The sequence below is a fragment of the Bubalus bubalis genome, chromosome 21 (genome assembly GCF_019923935.1).
Source record: "Bubalus bubalis isolate 160015118507 breed Murrah chromosome 21, NDDB_SH_1, whole genome shotgun sequence".
NCBI classification, from domain to species: Eukaryota; Metazoa; Chordata; class Mammalia; order Artiodactyla; family Bovidae; genus Bubalus; species Bubalus bubalis.
This window is the reverse complement of record NC_059177.1, coordinates 44,226,877-44,245,780: the sequence shown is the minus strand read 5'-3', so window position 1 is coordinate 44,245,780 and position 18,904 is coordinate 44,226,877. Positions and strand designations below refer to the sequence as shown.

Below are 18,904 nucleotides of genomic sequence, written 5' to 3'. Positions count from 1 at the left end.
ACAAAAAAAGCAAACCATGTTAGTAATCAAGAAACTAGACAAGTACAGGTCTACATTTTGTCAAAGCAGTGTAATGACATTCATACATTAAAGGTGGACCAAACCAGTATATACCCTAATGAAAAGTGAAAGTGAAAGTCACTCAGTCATGTCTGACTCTTTGCAACCCCATGGACTATACAGTCCATGGAATTCTCTAGGCCAGAATACTGAGTGGGCAGCCTTTCCCTTCTCCAGGGGATCTCCCCAACCCAGGGAATTAAACCCAGGTCTCCCACATTGCGGATGGGTTCTTTTAGCAGCCTAACCACAAGGGAAGCCCAAGAACACTGGAGTAGGTAGCCTATCTCTTCTCCAGGGGATCTTTCCGACCCAGGAATCAAATTGGGGTCTCCTGCATGGCAGGTGGATTATTTACCAACTGAGCTATCAGGAATATGTATCCTAATACATATATGTTATATAAGAATACACAAATAGCATGCCTCTAAGCCCAGGAGCATAAAATGGGCCAATAAGAAACTAAAACATGAAAATTATGGAATATTATTTTTAAAGGGAAGAACACCTGCCCCACTGAAGATCCTTGTCGTGTCCCTAGGCATCAACTAGTGGCAAGCAAAATATAAGGAGAAACAGAGAAAAAGGGCAAAATCTGAGGCTCCTAGAAAGACTATGATGTCACTCCTTCCTGTTTTAACGTTAACAGACTTAACTTTACATGAACTCTATCCCCATAAGCAGATAGGCAGGCGCTGAACTGCTACAATTGAGAATCTCTCTTTTTTTGTTTGCCATGCCCCAGGTCTTGAAGGATCTTGGGTCCCCTATTAGAGACTGAATCTGGGTTCTCTGGAGAGAAAGAGTCCTGACAAGTCAACTGCCAGGAAATTCCCATGAATCTCACTTTTGCATTAAAGTTCATTCTTAGAAATGGTGACTAGAAAAATTTCTCTAAAATAGTGTGAAGATTCTTATTAATTCTGAATGGTTCAATACGTAACCTAGTGCATGACGCACTTAACGTTACTAAAATTTGAATGCAAAAATGAACTACGCTTAAAAAAAAACTTAAAATAGAAACCCTAAAAACCTAAGCTATATTACTGTAACAACTTCAATCAATATTTAGTGAAAACACTGATAAAAACCAAAATAATTTTTCATAGAAAAAGAAAAAAAAAGCCATATAATTTGTGTTTTATATGGTTAATACCTCTTAATATCTCCATTATTTCCCAAAACATGGTATAAGAAAGTCAAAATGCTTACCGAGTTACCTGAAAATTTGCACTAAAATGCAGTTATCTATATGTAACTAGATTTAGATAGCCAATGAACTTACAAGGAACTATTCCTCTAGGTTCTTGAAATAGAAACAAAGCATGTAAAACTCGAGGCTTAGCAGTTTGATGTTCTAAAAAAAAACAAGAGAAATTCATTAGCAATATGTGTTAACTTTGAAAAAGTTAAAGAAAATCAGAAAAAATTAAAGAGACCACCTACCATATGGAGGAACCATTTGATAAGGAGAGAGAAGAAAAAGGTATCCTCGGTCTCCCAAAGGTTTAACAAGAACCTGCATTTTTAGAAGAAAGAAGTTGAATTTGCTTTATTATTCACCGGAAGGCAGAAACATAGCAAGCAGTTCCTATTAATTGTAAGGAAAGCAAAAAGTTTTTATCTTTTTAAGGAAAAGTACTGCTACTGAATTAGATAAAAACCTTACCAATTCTCTGTGAACCAGATTCCAACTAATTAAGAATTCCTTAAGTTTTCACAGTTTTAATGAGAAAATATTACTGAAAGAATTCCAAGTAACTGTTAAATCAACTTGCTGATTTTTCCTTGAAACTAAAAGAATCAAACAAAAACTAAAACTTCAAATATTTCCCTCAGCAATTCAGAAGCCATGTTAAAAATTGCCAAGGTGGTGCGCTACATGTTAGAGATATGAAACAAGCAGGACCAAATGCTGCCTTTCAAGAGCTCAGGCTAACTTCAAATGCTAAGTGTTGCCATAATCTATTTCTTCACGTATCTAATGAACATCTTTCACATGTAAAGTAATCCTGCCTTACCAGAGATAACGTGAGAAACAAGCAGCACAAGATCCTTGATCAAAAGGAGTTTATAACTGGGTGGTGAAACTAACACAAGAAATATCAATAATTAGATAGACAGGAAAGGTCTCCAAAAGTTTTACAAAGCACAGAAAGGGAAAACATATTTAGAGTGTATGGGAGGTGGAGTTCAAAGGATGGGTACATTGCCAACAGCCTAAGATTGTGGGAAAGACATTTCAATAGAGGCAACATCACGAGCAAAGGCAGAGTTACAACATGATGGATGGACAGTTTGCAGGCATCAGAGTACTTACGACTGGCCAAGGGCGAGCAGAGACTAGAAGAAACATTAAGACAAATCTAGAAAGAAAGATCAAGGGCTAGATTTTAAGAAGACAAAAATGCCAAGTTAGCCAGAAATGCCCTGGAGAGTATACCCTTTTGAGCTGAAGTGTTTCCCTAAAAAATACAGAAAACTTGATAGCACTGGAGGAAAGAAAACAACATAATGCGAAGAACTCAGTTCACAGACTGCTGCAATAGTTCACAGTGCTTTTTGGATTAAAGAAAGGGTATACTCAGTCAAGGAAGAACTGAGTATGGCAGCAGAACGCAAAGGGACTCTGGATTCAGGAAGAAAACTTGTGCTACGTAAATTTCCATGACACAACTCCAGTAAACAAAGTCTGTGTAAGAACCAGTAATTTAAAGGGCTAAAGTGACTATGCTACCATTTACATTTAATAAAAGCACTGCTTGAAAACCCAGAAGTATAGGGGACAACGCATCTGCAAAATTTGTTTCCAATTTAAAACCTTAAAATGTTTTCTGTATCCCTTTTAACATTTTGCCCAAACTCTTGGTTTGTCAGAACAGAAAACTGGGAGACGTGAGTAACAGCTTCATGTTTTGTGGTTGCTGAGAAAAAACACAATTAGATTTATTTAACTTCTCACCCACTGCAAATGCCAAGGTTTTTTTTTTTTTTAACCCCCACTGGCTTAGCGGCCTAAAGACTCTAGTTCCCTAAAGGGAGTCAACGTCCCCAGAGACCCATGAAGCACAAGGACTCTACACTCAGAAACAACTCTGGCAGACAGAAGCCCCAGCAATAACATCTGTAGCATCAAACAAAAGAAACACTTTTCAATCCTGCAGAAAAGGAAGCCCCTGTGAATTCTGTACTGATGCCTCTATTTATTACACCTTACTGCTTCCTCCGCCCTCAGAAAACATTATTAACCCAGTCTGTGAATTTATATTACCAGATTCTACTACTGACATTTTGGCTTTCCAGACAATGTTACAGGAACGAAAACAAAGAGTATTAAAAATATAAAATATTAAGCTCAGAATCTTAAACTGTCAAGCTTCTGAAAAAATAACATACCCTAAGTGAGATTCAGCAAAGACAACAGACTCAAATACACAAGGGCTGCAGACTGGAATCATCAGATAAAATATATAAAATAATGTGTATGAAATGTTTAAAGAAATACTGTAGCAGAACTGAAAACATATTCACACAGAAACTGGCATACACATGTTCACAGCAGCAACAGTTTTAATAGCTAAAGAGTGGAAACAACTGGTGACTGGACAAACAGCATGTGGCCTATCCAGAGGGAAATAAAGGAGATGAAGCAGTGATACATACCATGATAAGGATGAATCCTAAAAGTACTATGTTAAGTGAAAGAAGGCACTAAAGGCCACATATTACTTGATCACATTTATATAAAATGTCCACAATACAAAAAACCATAAAGACAGAAGTAGATTACTAGTTGCCAGAGACTGGTTGCGGGGGAGAGGGTGGGAGAGGGAAGAATATGGAGTGAATGCTTAGTGAACACAAAGTTTCTTTTGGGGGTGATGAAAATATTCTGGAAAAAGATAGTGGCAATGGTTGCATAACACTGCAAATTCATTAAAAATCACTTAACTGTATATTTTAAAATGGCTAAAATGGTGAGTCAAGAAACATAACCAAGGGAACATCAGAATATAATCTCTACCTCCTAGAAGAGTCTCTGGCACATAATAAATCTTTCTGAAAGAATTAACAAAAATCTGTTTAAAAAAGAAAAAAGAAAAAGGTAGATCTCAAAAAGAACCTAAGATAGCTTATAGAAATTAAAAAATAAATTCTGTGAAATTAGAAACTCAATGAATTTATTAAACAGCAAATAAAACACAGCTAAAGATAGAATTTACAATCTAGAATATACCTATGATGAAATTACTAAAAATGCAGTACATATAAGGCAAAAAACACAAGACAGACTGACAGGGAGAACAGAATGATGTTTCAGAGTCCTAAGAAGTCAATCAAAAGAGAAAGGAGAAGTATAATCTGAGAGATAATGACTAAAACATTCTTAGTTATTAGAAATAAAGATATAAATCTATAAACATGAAAAAATATACACCAAGCTGGATAAATAAGAAATCTACACCTAGATATATTTAATGTAACTGTAAAACATCAAAGACAAAGAATTAAAAAAAAAAAAAGACAAAGAATTTAAAAAGCAATCAGAAAAAAACAATGACCTACAAACAAACCACCATTAGACTACAACTAGATCTCTCAACAAAACAGAAGCAAGAAGACATTGTAGCATACACAGTCAAAGTGCTGAGAGAAAATAGCTGTCAACCAGAATTGTGTCCCTAGGATTTAACAGTTAAATAATACACATTTTTCTCAAATCCAGGGGCATGTACAAAAACTGAACACAGAGTTCTATAAAGTCAAATCTCAAAAAAATTTCAAATAATTACCTATCTTGATTTCAATGAAATTCAAAGAAAAAAATGTATTCAGATACACTTGACATTTTAAAAATATACCTCTACATGTGACAAACGAAGTTAATGGAAACTTTAAAAACACTTAGAACTGAATAGTAACAAAAATACTACATATTAAAACATGTGGAAAGTAACTAAAAAAGTACCTGGAACTCAAAGTTCACTGACCATTTTTTCTTATGTAAGAAGTCAGAAACAATTAAATACCACCACCAGTCCCAAGTAGACTAAAACTAACAGTTGAAATTAATAAACCAGGAAAACAAAGGTACAACGGAGGATCAAAACCAAAATTTGGTTCTTCAGATGAATAAAGGCAACAGACCTCTGGTGAAAAGTACTAGTAAGAGACAGCATAATAAAATACTATTTGTAAAAATGCTCACAGTAGCTACTAAAAAGACTATAAAAATAATCCTCACTGGGTACATTTTCTAAAAATAGAAATCGGACATTTCCTAAAAATAAATAAAACCATAATATACCCAAGTTGACCCAAGAAGAGAAAATCTGAATTTTCTATTAAAAAAAAATTGAATCATAAACCCATAAACATTTTATACACAGTTTTACAGTTAAGTGCCACCCAACATCCAAAGAACAGACTCTTCCCATTATATATACACATCTATTTTTTGCAAAATGAGGAAACACTACCTACAATTCTAGGAAGCTACATAACCTTGCTACAAAGAGTAGATCAGGAGAATATAAGAAAGAAAAATTGTGGACAGCTCTCACCCATCATCACAGGTACAAAACTCCTAAACAAAACATTCAGACAATAAGCCAAGTATTTTTAAAGAGCAGGGGATGGTATTCTAAACCAGAAGCACAGGAACAGTTTAACACAGAAAATAGATAAATGCATCTTATTAAGTTTATACGATAAATACTATGTGTGACAATAAATTGTATGTGTCAACTTCACTGGGCCACAAGGTGTCCAGACATTTGGTCAATCTTCATTCTGGGTGTTTCTGAGGATGTTTTGGGATGGGTTACTGTACACAGATAGAATAAAGCAGGCTGCCCTCTCCAATGTGGGTGAGTCTCATGAGCTGCAGGTCTGATTCGAACAAAAATGCTTACCCTTCCTGGAATAAGAGGAAATTCTTCTTGCTTGCCTGCCTTTGAGGTGGGACACTGGTTTTTCTCCTACATTTGAAATATCAGTTCTTCCTGGCCTCAAGCTTGCCAGTCCCTAGATTAAAATGGTAAGATCTCCTGGTTCTGAAACACTTGGATTCAGACTGTAAACTATGACATCAGCTCTTCTGGGTCTCCAGCTTACCAACTACAAACCTTGAGACTTTTCAGCCACCATAACTGTGAAAGCCAATGCTTTATAATAAATCTCTATCTGTATACAGTTGATACCTGAACAACGTGGGGGTTAGGGGAACCAATCCTCATGCAGTTGAAAAATATGCATATGACTTTATAGTTGGCCCTCCAAGCCCACGGTTCTGCATCTGCAGATCCAAGCAACCATGGATGATGCAGTACTGAAGTACACATTTAATGAAAAAATTTGCACACAAGTAGACTTGCATACGGAGAAGGCAATGGCAACCCAATCCAGTACTCTTGCCTGGAAAATCCCACGGATGGAGGAGCCTGGTGGGCTGCAGTCCATGGGGTTGCTAAGAGTTGGGCACGACTGAGCGACTTCACTTTCACTTTTCACTTTCATGCATTAGAGAAGGAAATGGCAACCCACTCCAGTGTTCTTGCCTGGAGAACCCCAGGGATGGGGGAGCCTGGTGGGCTGCCATCTATGGGGTCGCACAGAGTGGGACACAACTGAAGCAACTTAGCAGCAGCAGCAGCAGACTTGCATAGTTTAAACCAAAGCTGTTAAAAGTATCAACTGTATATCCTATCAGTTCTGTTCCTCTGGTGTCACTCTAATACACCATGTAACCATCTCAATAAATAAATACAGAAGAATTCAATAAAATTCAAAACCCACTGAAGGTTAAAAAATAAAGAAGGAAAAACATTAATAAAGGTAACTATGAAAAACCCACTGCAAAGTCCCAACCTAATGATTAATGTTAGAAGTGTTCTTCTGAAGATGAAGAAGATAAGAATGCCTACAGTAATCACTTCTATTCAACATCATACTAGAGATCCTAGATTAGAGAGGGGGGAAAAAAAAATGGTGCTCCTGGAAAATGAAACATATAGAGCAATCCCAAAGAATGAACAAAAATGAACAAATTATTCAAATTTCATATACTGATCTGACATAAATATGATTTTGGTACATAAATATCAATTACATTTCTAAATACACAATAAAATGCACCGAAATGGAAAATACTGTTTACAACAGCATCAAAAAAAGCAAAATGTCTGGTGATAAAACAAAAAATGAGCAAGACTTGTATTCAGAAAATTATAAAATTGTTAAAAGAATACCCTTCTGAGAGAAGATAAGACCATATCACATGGATATGGTCTTTGTTCATGGATAAGACCATATCACAAAGATGTCAATCCTCTTGAATTTGACCTACCAATTTAATACAATTTCAATTTTTAAATTTCAATGGGGATTTTTTTTTTGTGGGGGAAAGGTGAGGAACTAACAAGCTTATTCTAAGATTTTTTGAAAAAAGTAAACCAATTCTTAAATTTTGGGGGGAAGAAAAAAAAAGCTCAATCTCAAATAGCAAAACACTCCAAAAACAATGAAAACAGTGGGCAATTTGCCCTACCTGATATCAAGACTTCTTAGTGGAGAGAGGAGCAATCCCAAAGAATGAATTTTACAAAGAATTTTATTATTCAGTAAATTTTTAGGTTCAGGAACAACTTGTTAGATTCATATTGGGGAAAGAAATGAGATTGGATTTCTTTTGTGTCTTGTATCACACAAAAGTTAAAAAAAAAATACATATACATATATTTTTTAAAAAGTTATATGTCAGATGCATATCAGAATTATCTTGCAATTTTTTGAAAAATACAAATGCCCAGGTATTGCTTTTTTCCCTCCAGATATTTTTCTAATGAGCAGTTATGTTTAAAAACACCTGGACTATATGATTATCTTTTACTTTTTACCTAGTTTCACTTTTTCTACTTCATATTCAGTGTTCCCATTTCATTTATGTTTTCCAATTTCCCCCCTTTTTTTGATGTTCTTTCTCAAGCCTTTATCAAGTGTAGTAGAAAAACTTTTGTATACAAGTATATAAATAATATGTATTATATACATATATATATTCAAGAAAATTTAAGAATTTTTGCCTAACAAAAAATTTATGACATTTTGATTCCACTTGTTTGACTTAGTATGAATAGAATGCTGCTGCTGCTGCTGCTAAGTTGCTTCAGTCGTGTCTGAATCTGTGCGACCCCATAGACGGCAGCCCACCAGGCTCCCCCGTCCCTGGGATTCTCCAGCAAGAACACTGGAGTGGGTTGCCATTTCCTTCTCCAATGCATAAAAGTGAAAAGTGAAAGTAAAGTCGCTCAGTCATGTCCGACTCTTAGCGACCCCATGGACTGCAGCCCACCAGGCTCCTCCGTCCATGGGATTTTCCAGGCAAGAGTGCCGGAGTGGGGTGCCATTGCCTTCTCTGATGAATAGAATGCTAGATTTCTAATAAAAAAAAAACAAAAACCAGATACGCAACAAGCAACAAAGGTTTAATGTATAGCATGGGGAGCTGTAGTCAGTATCTTATAAAAACCTATAATGGAAAATAATTTCAAAAATAATATATGTACGTATGTATAACTGAATCACCTTGCTGTGCTCCTGGAACACCGTAAGTTAACTATACTTCATTAAAATACATATATATTAAGAAAAAAAAGCTAAGTACCAAAGGAAAAATCATAACATTCAAAAAAATGTAGGATAATAGTATCTATAAGATCTAGGAGCAAGGAAAAGATTTCTTAAACAAGTCACTAACAGTACTTAACATTTAGACAAATTCAATTACATTACAGTTATGAACATCTATTCTCCAAAAAACACTGTGAATAAAGTAGAAAGGCAAGTATAAATTATGAAAAAAAATTACAGCACACAGCTGAGTATTAGTTCCCAAAATAAATCTGAAACTCCTCAAATTAATAAAAAAAAAAACAAAAGCCAGTCTATATTGGAATATAATCTGCAAAAAACACTGAATCACTATGCTATGTAACTGAAACTTGCACAATACTGTAAATAACCATACTAAAAACCACAAGGCACTGAAAAGGAAAAACTGGCAATGGAACATTAAAAGACTTTTAAAGTCTGACTATATCAAGCGATTATGATGATGTAAGTTAATGGGAACTTGTTGGTACTGAGGGTATAAACTGGTACAACCACTTAAAATGCATTATTTTGTACAGCCAGTCATATGTTATGATTCAGTAATTCTACTTCTAAATAATAAATCGAATATACTACATGTATACCTGAGAGAAAATTATCCTGTACACATACACCAAGATACTCAAAATATTCATATCAGAGACAATATTCAAATTTAGGAACATTTCTCTCATATTTTTTCTTATACTAAAGTCAACTTTAAGAATTTGACTTCACTGTGTTGTACACCTGAAACTAACACAACATTATAAATCAAGTATACTTCAATAACTTTTTTTGAAAAAGAGTTAATTTCACTGACCATCAACTGAAAGAGAATTTAGTATTTTACTTATCTTATAAATATCCCTGTGGGAAAATACAACTTTGCTGAATTCTGTGTCCCTGCAAAAAGCCCTAGCCTTCTGACATGCAGAAATGTACATACAGAATGTTTGTTTTCATTTGCCCCAGAAATATTACATTCTTCACACATTTTAAGCATTACATCTATAGACAATTACCTAGTTAACTACTCTGATCCAAAAGGATATATTTCTGCTATATCCCTAAAAGTGCTAAGTGAGCACACAAAAGTTTACAGTAGATTAGGTTCCTAGATTAAGTCCCAAGGTGCCTGGAAGACTGAAGAGCTATCTCCCTAGGTATTTCGGTCCAAGAGGGCTAACTGGCTCCAGACGAGATTTTATTCACCAAAGGTTGGAGTTAACATTCATTACATTTCAAGGGTATCTTCTCAGGAGAGAAGGGAAATAGCTGCCTCCTTCCCTTTAGGAAGGAAAAATCATCTCACCCCTTGCCTATGGAGTGTCCAACTACTTGCATAGAGTAACTGACCTGAGTCTGGATGCACTGCCCTAAGGGTATGAAATAGAGCAAAGGAGAGCCAACACATGTACTACCTACTGTGAGGTGTTCACTAAATCTCTCTGATCCACAATATCTCCTGTATGTATTCAGGATAAAATTATTTAGAACCCAAGAGTCCCCAATGTACCTCCCATTATTACAACAACTATGAAGGATGTACCTATAATTAGAATAATTCCCAATGGGGCTTGCAGGAAAGAGGGGAGCTATACAAAATGTCAGTTCATTAGATTCATGTGGTGTATCCTTATGGAATGCCTGTGCCTTCTAAGACAGAGGATCTTACTTTACTTCTTGATTCTGGGAAGACTCAGTCCTCCACAAACCTAACCTTATACTTGCTCAGGTGAAGAACAAAATGCTAGTATCCTTCCTATCCTGATTTTCACTATTAGGCACTAAACAGATGTTGTATTTTTGTGATAAACTCCTCAATGTCAAGATTCACAATACGCATTCTATGAAATTCAAGAACTGAACAGATTTGGATAACTCAATATTCTATTATATCCAAACCTACTACCTAAACTTAATGAACTCAGGAACTGAATAGATTTTGATCATGAGGAAAGCTTGTATCACAGATGAGCTTGGGGGGTGGGGATAAGAAACACAAATAAATGTAAACGAACGCCCATATATATGTAAATGTGCATATGCGTGTGTTCAAAGATGCCTAACCTACAGGTTTATAGCTGGTCTCAAACAGTTATTGCTAATAAGTGTACAAACTCTGCCTATAAGTTCTGTACATAATTTGACTCTCCCACCTATAAATGATGGGTTAATTAAGCAAATGTATAACCATATAATGAAATTCTATGTAGTCATCTATAAAGTCACAAGTTCTAAAAAAAATCACTGATACAACTTTCCATTTGACTACTGGGAAACCGAGGCTCAAAAAATGAGGAGTAAAAAGACGACTGCTGAAAACTTTGTATTAAACAGCATACTTGTGTAAAAAAACCTCTCTATTCCTTGCCACTGGAATGTCCCTTAAACATTTGAACACAAGCTCACCTACCTCATGCTAACAGAAATCCTGGAATAGCCACTCTTTCCTGCAATCACCTCCTCTCCTTCAACTAACCTATACATAGTAGCATCACGTAACCAATTTCTATTCATTTCTGAATCCATCACAGTCTGATGCCTGAACTAGTAATCCCTCCACCCAAACTCAATATACACAATATGCACTAAATTAGATACTACCCAGTAAATATCCCTTAAATTGATCTCTTCTTTATCCTTTCTCATCACACCTACCATTCACTCTAAACGGTAGTTTCCTACCTCATCTCCCCTCTCAATTAATTCTCTACAGAGAAACCTAAGTAAATTTTCAAAACACAGCTCTGATCACATTACATAATCAAAACCTCATCCCATTCTTTAAAATCTATTTCTATAGTATCAAGACCAAATGTACAAATATTTGAGCACAACATAGCCCCTACACACTTTTCTAGCCCTATTTTCTACCACTTTACCCTCTAATATTTTTATACTTTCAACCTCAGCAAGGGCCTTGTTCTTTCTCAATCTTCAAATACAGCACAGTCTCTACTGAAACAAATGAGCAACTCCATTCACCACATAATCCAGGGAAATAGTCTCCTGTCTCATTCTTTACCAAAAACTATATACCCTGCATAAAAACGGGATAGTAAGTACTTGCTGAATATCACAGTCACAAAACACAATCAAGATTCTTCATGGAAAAGATTAAGTCTATAGAGGATCTAGTGTCATGGCTAAAAAAGAATAGCACCGAAGGCCATAATAAAACACTTTTAACCAAATGGCAGCAACAGAGACTTTGTGGTATTTTCAGAGGCAAAAATGAAATAAACTGAAATATTATCATAATCACTTGTTAATATGCATGTTTCTAAGGAAGAAGGAGGAACATCTGAAAACCTATAACTCACAAGTTTCTCCTTCTCTAGTTTCTGCAGCAAACTCTCCATGTTACTTCCAATCCTTGTTTTTTCTACAACTTCATAAAGGCTGCAATACATTCCATTCTTCAAAACTGACATAAGAAAAAATACACAGTTAGTATTCAAATCAAGTCTGCTTCTTATACATTGTAATAAAATTAAATTGCTCTACCTTCATTTGGACCAAAGTAAGTTTCCTTATAAAATAGTGCTGGAGGGATTTTCTGTTTCAGTTGATCCATACTCATAACTGTTTCAACATCTAACTTCTCAGGACTGAAAGAAAATTGAAAAGGCTTATTTGCTTTATCTGTATTTTTAACTCTAGTAATATTCTCTCTCAATCACTCTCTCTGTCTCTCAGACACATATATCTGGATGGAATACAAATGAGCATATTTATTAGTATCATACTTGATATTTGATATGTGAAGTTCACATGTATATACGGGTAGCTAAATAGCCCAGCAATATTACCAATCTTCTTTCTTTAAGCCAGAAGCTAATACCAATTTTATCAGCCACAAAGGATAAAAACTCATCATTTTATTAAAGGCAATTCAAGTATGAACAGTTAAATTGCTCCTCTACCATTTATGAGGGCTCATAACATTTACTGTGGTGTAGCAAAAGATCATTTTAAATCTTTCTATTCCAACTTACGTTGCAAAGGACTGAAAACAGCCTATAAATTTTAACTAAACTCACACATCAAGCTGTTTTCAGTCTATCATGTTCAAATTGCTAAAAAAAAAAAAAAAAAACAACAACAAAAAAACAAACGTATCTACTTAGGACAAAACTTTGAAAAATCACTTTTAATATTAAATCACTAAGAAAAAGTTTTATGCTATGAATGTATATAACTATTTAGACTATCTGCAAATCAAAACAGAAAAGTGGAGAGCTTTTTTTAACCTGTTTCCAAGTTTTCAAATCAATCTTTTTTTAAAAAACAAATCAGTATTTATATTTAAGTTCTTATGGATCAAAGTAAAAGTTAAATGTGAGAAAAACAAAAGCAAATTTTAAATTTAAGTAAGAACTGAATAATTAGCAACTAATTGCTACTTTCTTACAACACAACATACTTACAGCTTGACAGGCAAAAAAGCACGAGTGGCTGACCTCAGAGAAATGTAACACAAAAGCTTTCCTTTATTTAAAAGCTGTCCTTTCCACAACGTGTAGTTAAATTTATCTAAATAAAAAGAATAATGACACAACTCAGACTCTCAGCAGCCCAGAAGCAAATACATGTTTACTAGATATAAGGGGGAAAATAATCCAGAAACACAGTTTAAGTAGAACAATTACAAAAAAAAAAAAAAAAAAGTCTTGACGTTTCTATTTACAGAGAATTCAAACAATTGAATTTTTGTTTGGGTATCTATTTTCATACAAAATTATTTCAGAGGAAAAGGTAACAAATTCATTTGCCTACATGTCTTCCTATCAGAATGCTGAGGAGCAAAGGCAACATGGTAATGCCCTCCTCTTCCCCCCAAAGGAGACGACACTAAATCCAGTCAACTATATGAACTCCACACAATGTCATATAGGTTCCACTTGCGTTCTTTTCATTGTGGAGAAACTTGCAGATAGAAAATGTCAGTATTGCTTTTAATCTTCTCTCCTTAATTCTAAATCCCTGATGAAATTAATACTTAAGTCTGAGTTGTGAAGCTTGTTTTATTTTTTTTTACCTTTATCAATCAAAGGGCTACAATTCTTTGGACTATTCACAGTACCAGCAGATTCTCAAAGGAGACCATATGTTTGGATGACCAAGTGTCAATGCTACATCTTAACATGGCCTCGAGTTTTTCCATACTTTGCAGTCTCATTCATTATAAAAATAAACAAAGCACTTATTTTTTTACTCAACATTAATTCTTCCAATTTATAAAACTAAAGGAAAGAAATACAAGAATCTTACCTGTGTTTCTATCTGCATTAAAGCTGTTAGATCTACAAATAAATTTTTAAAAAGAAGAGAGAAATATTACTGATTACTAATAACATGAAAGTTAACATTCAGGGCCTTGATAGAAATGCTATTTTTAATGGCATACTGTACAAAAAATTAAATCCTTCCCTCCAAGTATGAAGAACAAATTACTTATTATAACATTTAATAAACCCAAGTCTACGTGAAAAAATCAGAATTACTTACTTGCCTCAAAAATTTTCCCAAAAACACCCATCAGGAGAGAAACTAGTCCTTTAAAGTCTCTGTCAATTACTTGATAACGGTGATGAGATTTGAAGAAACAGCCTCAATCATATTTAAATATGTTCAGTTCAGTTCAGGCGCTCAGTCATGTCCAACTCTTTGCGACCCCATGAATCACAGCACGCCAGGCCTCCCTGTCCATCACCAACTCCCAGAGTTCACTCAGACTCATGTCCATCAAGTCAGTGATGCCATCCAGCCATCTCATCCTCTGTCGTCCCCTTCTCCTCCTGCCCCCAATCCCTCCCAGCATCAGAGTCTTTTCCAATGAGTCAACTCTTCACATGAGGTGGCCAAAGTACTGGAGTTTCATCGTTCAATAAATATTTACTGAGTTTAAGTAAGTGTTAGTCGCTCAGTTGTGCACGACTCTTTGCGACCCCATGGACTGCAGCCCACCAGGCTCCTCTGTCCATGAGATTTTCCAGGCAAGGATACTGGAGTGGGTTGCCATTTCCTTCTCCAGGGGATCTTCCCAACCCAGGGATCGAACGCGGATCTCCTGCACTGCAGGCAGATTCTTTACCGACTGAGCTACAAGGGAAGCCCAAAATATTTACTAAGCTTCTATTAATTATTAGGCACAGTTCTGGATAACAGAATTACAGGGAGGAACAAAACCCTTGCCTTCACAGAGCTTACAATCTCATAAGGAAGACAGAAAACAGTCAAAAAGTAAATGTACAGTTTGCCAGAGGATGATCATTTTGTGCTCCACAACAAGAAAAGCCACTACAACACGAAGCCTGTGTGCCTCAACTGCAGAGCTGCTTGCAGCAACTACTGTAACAGCAACAAGACCTAGGGCAGCCCCCCCGCCCTCCAAACAAAAAGCATTTGAGGGAATTTCTGGCAGTCCAGTGGTTAAGACTCTGCACTTTCACTGCCGAGGGCCAGCGTTTGATCCCTGGTCGGTGAACTAAAATCCCTCATGCTGTGTGGCAGCCAAAAACAAAAAAAACGGCATTGGTACCAACTATATAAATTTTCAATATCAGGAAAAAAAGGTTAATCGATGAGGTTTTAGTAAATTTTAGTTTTTATTTCCAGACATGTCTTTCTAATTCTTAAAAGTTGTCATGAACAATCCTGTATTTAATGAATTTCAAGAGAAGCAAAAAAAATGGAAAGTGCTCCTAACTCAGCAGTGTAGCATATGTGACGACAGATTCTAAATGACATGTAAGATTCACAAGTCTTACCTTGATGAAGGTACGAACTTCTGAGTTTGTATATCGTCTTTATAAGCAAAAGACACAACTGCATATGGACACACGTGTCTTGGTCTTCGCCTTGGCTCATCAAAGACATACTCATAAAAATAATACTAAAAATAAGAAAACGCAGAGTCACTTCTCTTAAGAAGGCAAGAATTAGAGTGGAATGTTATATTTATCTGCCTGATATCTGAGAAACACAATATAACTGAAGTACCTCTAACGAAGTTATCTTTAAGCACTGCCTGTCAATTTATTTAAAACAATTTGTACTTTATATTAATTTCATAATATAAAAATATTGTGCTTATACACACACACACACACACACACACACACACACACACACACACACACGTATTGTATGTATATATGTATCTTAAGTGCCAGGATACTAAAAAAGTTTACTTCTGAAGAGCTGACCACTGGAAATATGCAACAAATCTCCTCAAAAAAATGTAACAAATGGAGCATAACTTCCAGGTCAGCTCACAAAAGCCACTGATATGGAAATAAAATAGCAAAAACACAATCTCAAGCAAACCTACCACTATGCTCATTATTTCAAAGGAAAAACAGATTCTTGACTCCAACCACAGACAAGGCAATATAGGGAAGGTGGTCGAGATCACAAACACAGGTGACCATACTACTACTGTCCAGAAGGCAAGGAAATGAGTTAGTCCAGATGATTTTGGTGAATATAATTTTTGTTAAAAGGTCTTACCCACAGAGATTCTTCAAAAACAAAGGAGAAAGTATAAGTTTTTTTTAATATAAATAAAGTAAAACATCAAAGGAAGGGAGAAAAAAAAAAGAGAACATTTCCAGGGAGGGTAGCACCACCACTTTTATACACAATCCCTTTAGATATACACATTTTTTTAAAAAAAGAATAACATTCCTTTATAGTCAAACACCATATAAAACCATGACTGATATCAAATATTATACTTGTAGGTATGTGTGCTGCTGCTGCTGCTGTTGCTAAGTGGCTTCAGTTGTGTCCGACTCTATGCGACCCAATGGACGGCAGCCCACCAGGCTCCCCCTCTGGGATTCTCCAGGCAATAGTACTGGAGTGGGTTGCCATTTCCTTCTCCAATGCATGAAAGTGAAAAGTGAAAGTGAAGTCGTTCAGTCGTAGTTTACTATAAATCAATTATATCTGAATAAAGCTAAAAAATGAACTGCTGAATTTTAGAAAAATACTAATAAAAACAGAATCTATCAAATCAGTAACACAAAGTGATAAGAATTAAGGTAATTCAGGGGGCTTTAACTTTACCTTAAAGGTTGAGTAATATTTTATCAGACAGGAATTTTCAGGCCATGAGAAACCAAGGCTTTAAGATGAAATGAGATTGCTGAGGGCAGTAATCATACAAAAAAACAGGCTGGAGGTCAATCTACAAGCAGGGAGAACTAGCAAGGCTAAGGAATCTGAATATCACCCTGAGGAGGACCACTGTATGTTTCTGAGCTGTCTTGGAAACACTGAACAAACAGCAGTGCGAATCACTCTACGATGGCAGTGCTAAGTCTAGACTAGTGTGGTTACAGAGGGAACTAAAAGGGAGATATTTTAAAGTATTTAGTGACAAACTGATATGAGGTCATAACACTAAAGTGGATCCAGGCACCTACCTGAGTAAGCTCATAGGCTCTGTAAGCCAGAAGTGATGTAATTCTATTAACATTCTTCGACATATGACATTCATGCTTTGGTGTTGGGTCCGAAGCACTTTTATTTAATACAGATTCTGAACTTTTTACACCCATGGTGTCATATACACTCTTTATTTTACCCTAAAATAGAGAAAATCTTTCACGTCCATCAAAACCTTATCATCGACTGTATGACATTAATATGATAGTATACCTCTGAATACAGATCAAAAAACTTATAACAAAAAAAATTGTAACAGTTTTTTTCTTTAATACTTGGTAATAAATAGCCAAAACTTTTTACCAATATTGAAACAGTAAGAAAAAGTTACCCTGCCCCAGAAAAAAGTTTTGAATTTAATACAAGAAAATAAAAACTTTCTTCACAACACTCTTCACTTGCTTAAGTGACATTATCAATGTATTTCCCTCTTTCATTCTTTTCGTTGGAAAGGAAAGCTAACTTTAAGGTTCAGTAAATTCAGATTAAAGATGGCGAACTTCTCTCAAAAGTATCTTATATACCAAACACAAGCAAGTACTGGCTTTTAATCAAACTCCTAATCCAAATCAAATGTTATCTTTGATATACTGAAATTTTTATATAAGTCAAAATTACCTTCATTATTTTAAAAATAACCACATCACCCACTGCCCCAGCTTCCAAAGGATTAGCTTGTAGTAAATCAGCATACCTAGAAAGATAGACACCTAGTAAAGAGACAAATGAAAGAATTATTAAGACACAAATATAAAAAGTCCAAATACTTAACCTAATATTACAATTATATAATATTCTAAGAGATAAAATTATAAGAGCTATTATAAGATTATAATAAGAAATAAAGAGATAATTACAAGAGATAAAAGGTATCACACTTAAAAAAATGTAATGATGGTAAAAATAGCTGATATTGAACCAAAGCAAAAATAAAACCAGAAAAAAAACATGAAACTAATCAAATTTCTCAGTATCACTAGGACTAGACTAAGACATTAAAAGAAAAAAAAGATAACCCTTGTTCAATTGGAAGTATGCAAAATCAGAAACAAAGGATAAAACTGGTTTTATACTGCAGAACCTGAAACTAGTCTCTTTTTCTGGGAACATGACAAAGCATAAATGAATGTAATTTTTAGGACTGCAGCAAAACTAGATAATATAAAGGGCAATTTAGGAGTAGGTATATGATAAAAGAACAAAAGATTACCCATGGAAGGATTGCCAAGAATTGTTATTTTGGACTGGCCCACCTGTAATCCTTTTTCACATATGCTCTGAACCTAAATAAACAAAACATGTCATCTTGCAGTCACATAACATTAAAAATGTGAAAAGATAGTCTATAAACTCATTTTAAGTAAAATCCAAGCTTCTAAACTATATTTTAACATTACAGAAATTATAAATATACATACTAGTTTACTCGTAACAACTAAATATCAATGTAAAACTGGTTTACATTTCCAATGTAACCACAGTTGAAATCTATTTTTTGTTTATGCCAAGTCGGACAGATACTCAGAATTCACGACATTCATATATATAAACATTCCCTTTTAGAGAGAATTAGAATTGGCAAAATATTTGAGAGACAGTAACTCCATCTAAACATCAAAGGAGAAAAAATAGTTCTCAGCACATATAATCAGCAATAGAGAAGATAATCTACTTTTTTTGGTCTTTATTTTTAATAAGAGGATAATTGCTTTACAATATAGTGTTAGTT

General features: G+C 35.0%; 1 protein-coding gene across 4 annotated transcripts in view; it reads right to left on the bottom strand.

Moving 5' to 3' along the window:
* Positions 1-18,904, bottom strand: part of TASOR (transcription activation suppressor) — a 49,317-nt gene that overhangs the window by 18,888 nt on the left and 11,525 nt on the right. For all 4 annotated transcript variants that reach the window (XM_025272115.2, XM_006071698.3, XM_025272116.2 and 1 more), the window contains exons 4-13: positions 18,386-18,458; positions 17,794-17,885; positions 17,154-17,315; positions 15,492-15,616; positions 13,993-14,024; positions 13,149-13,254; positions 12,226-12,329; positions 12,042-12,145; positions 1,507-1,579; positions 1,346-1,417 (exon numbers count right to left, since the gene is read on the bottom strand). In XM_025272115.2, the coding sequence (XP_025127900.1) occupies positions 1,346-1,417; positions 1,507-1,579; positions 12,042-12,145; positions 12,226-12,329; positions 13,149-13,254; positions 13,993-14,024; positions 15,492-15,616; positions 17,154-17,315; positions 17,794-17,885; positions 18,386-18,458 (943 nt within the window). The remainder of the gene's footprint in view (positions 1-1,345; positions 1,418-1,506; positions 1,580-12,041; positions 12,146-12,225; positions 12,330-13,148; positions 13,255-13,992; positions 14,025-15,491; positions 15,617-17,153; positions 17,316-17,793; positions 17,886-18,385; positions 18,459-18,904) is intronic.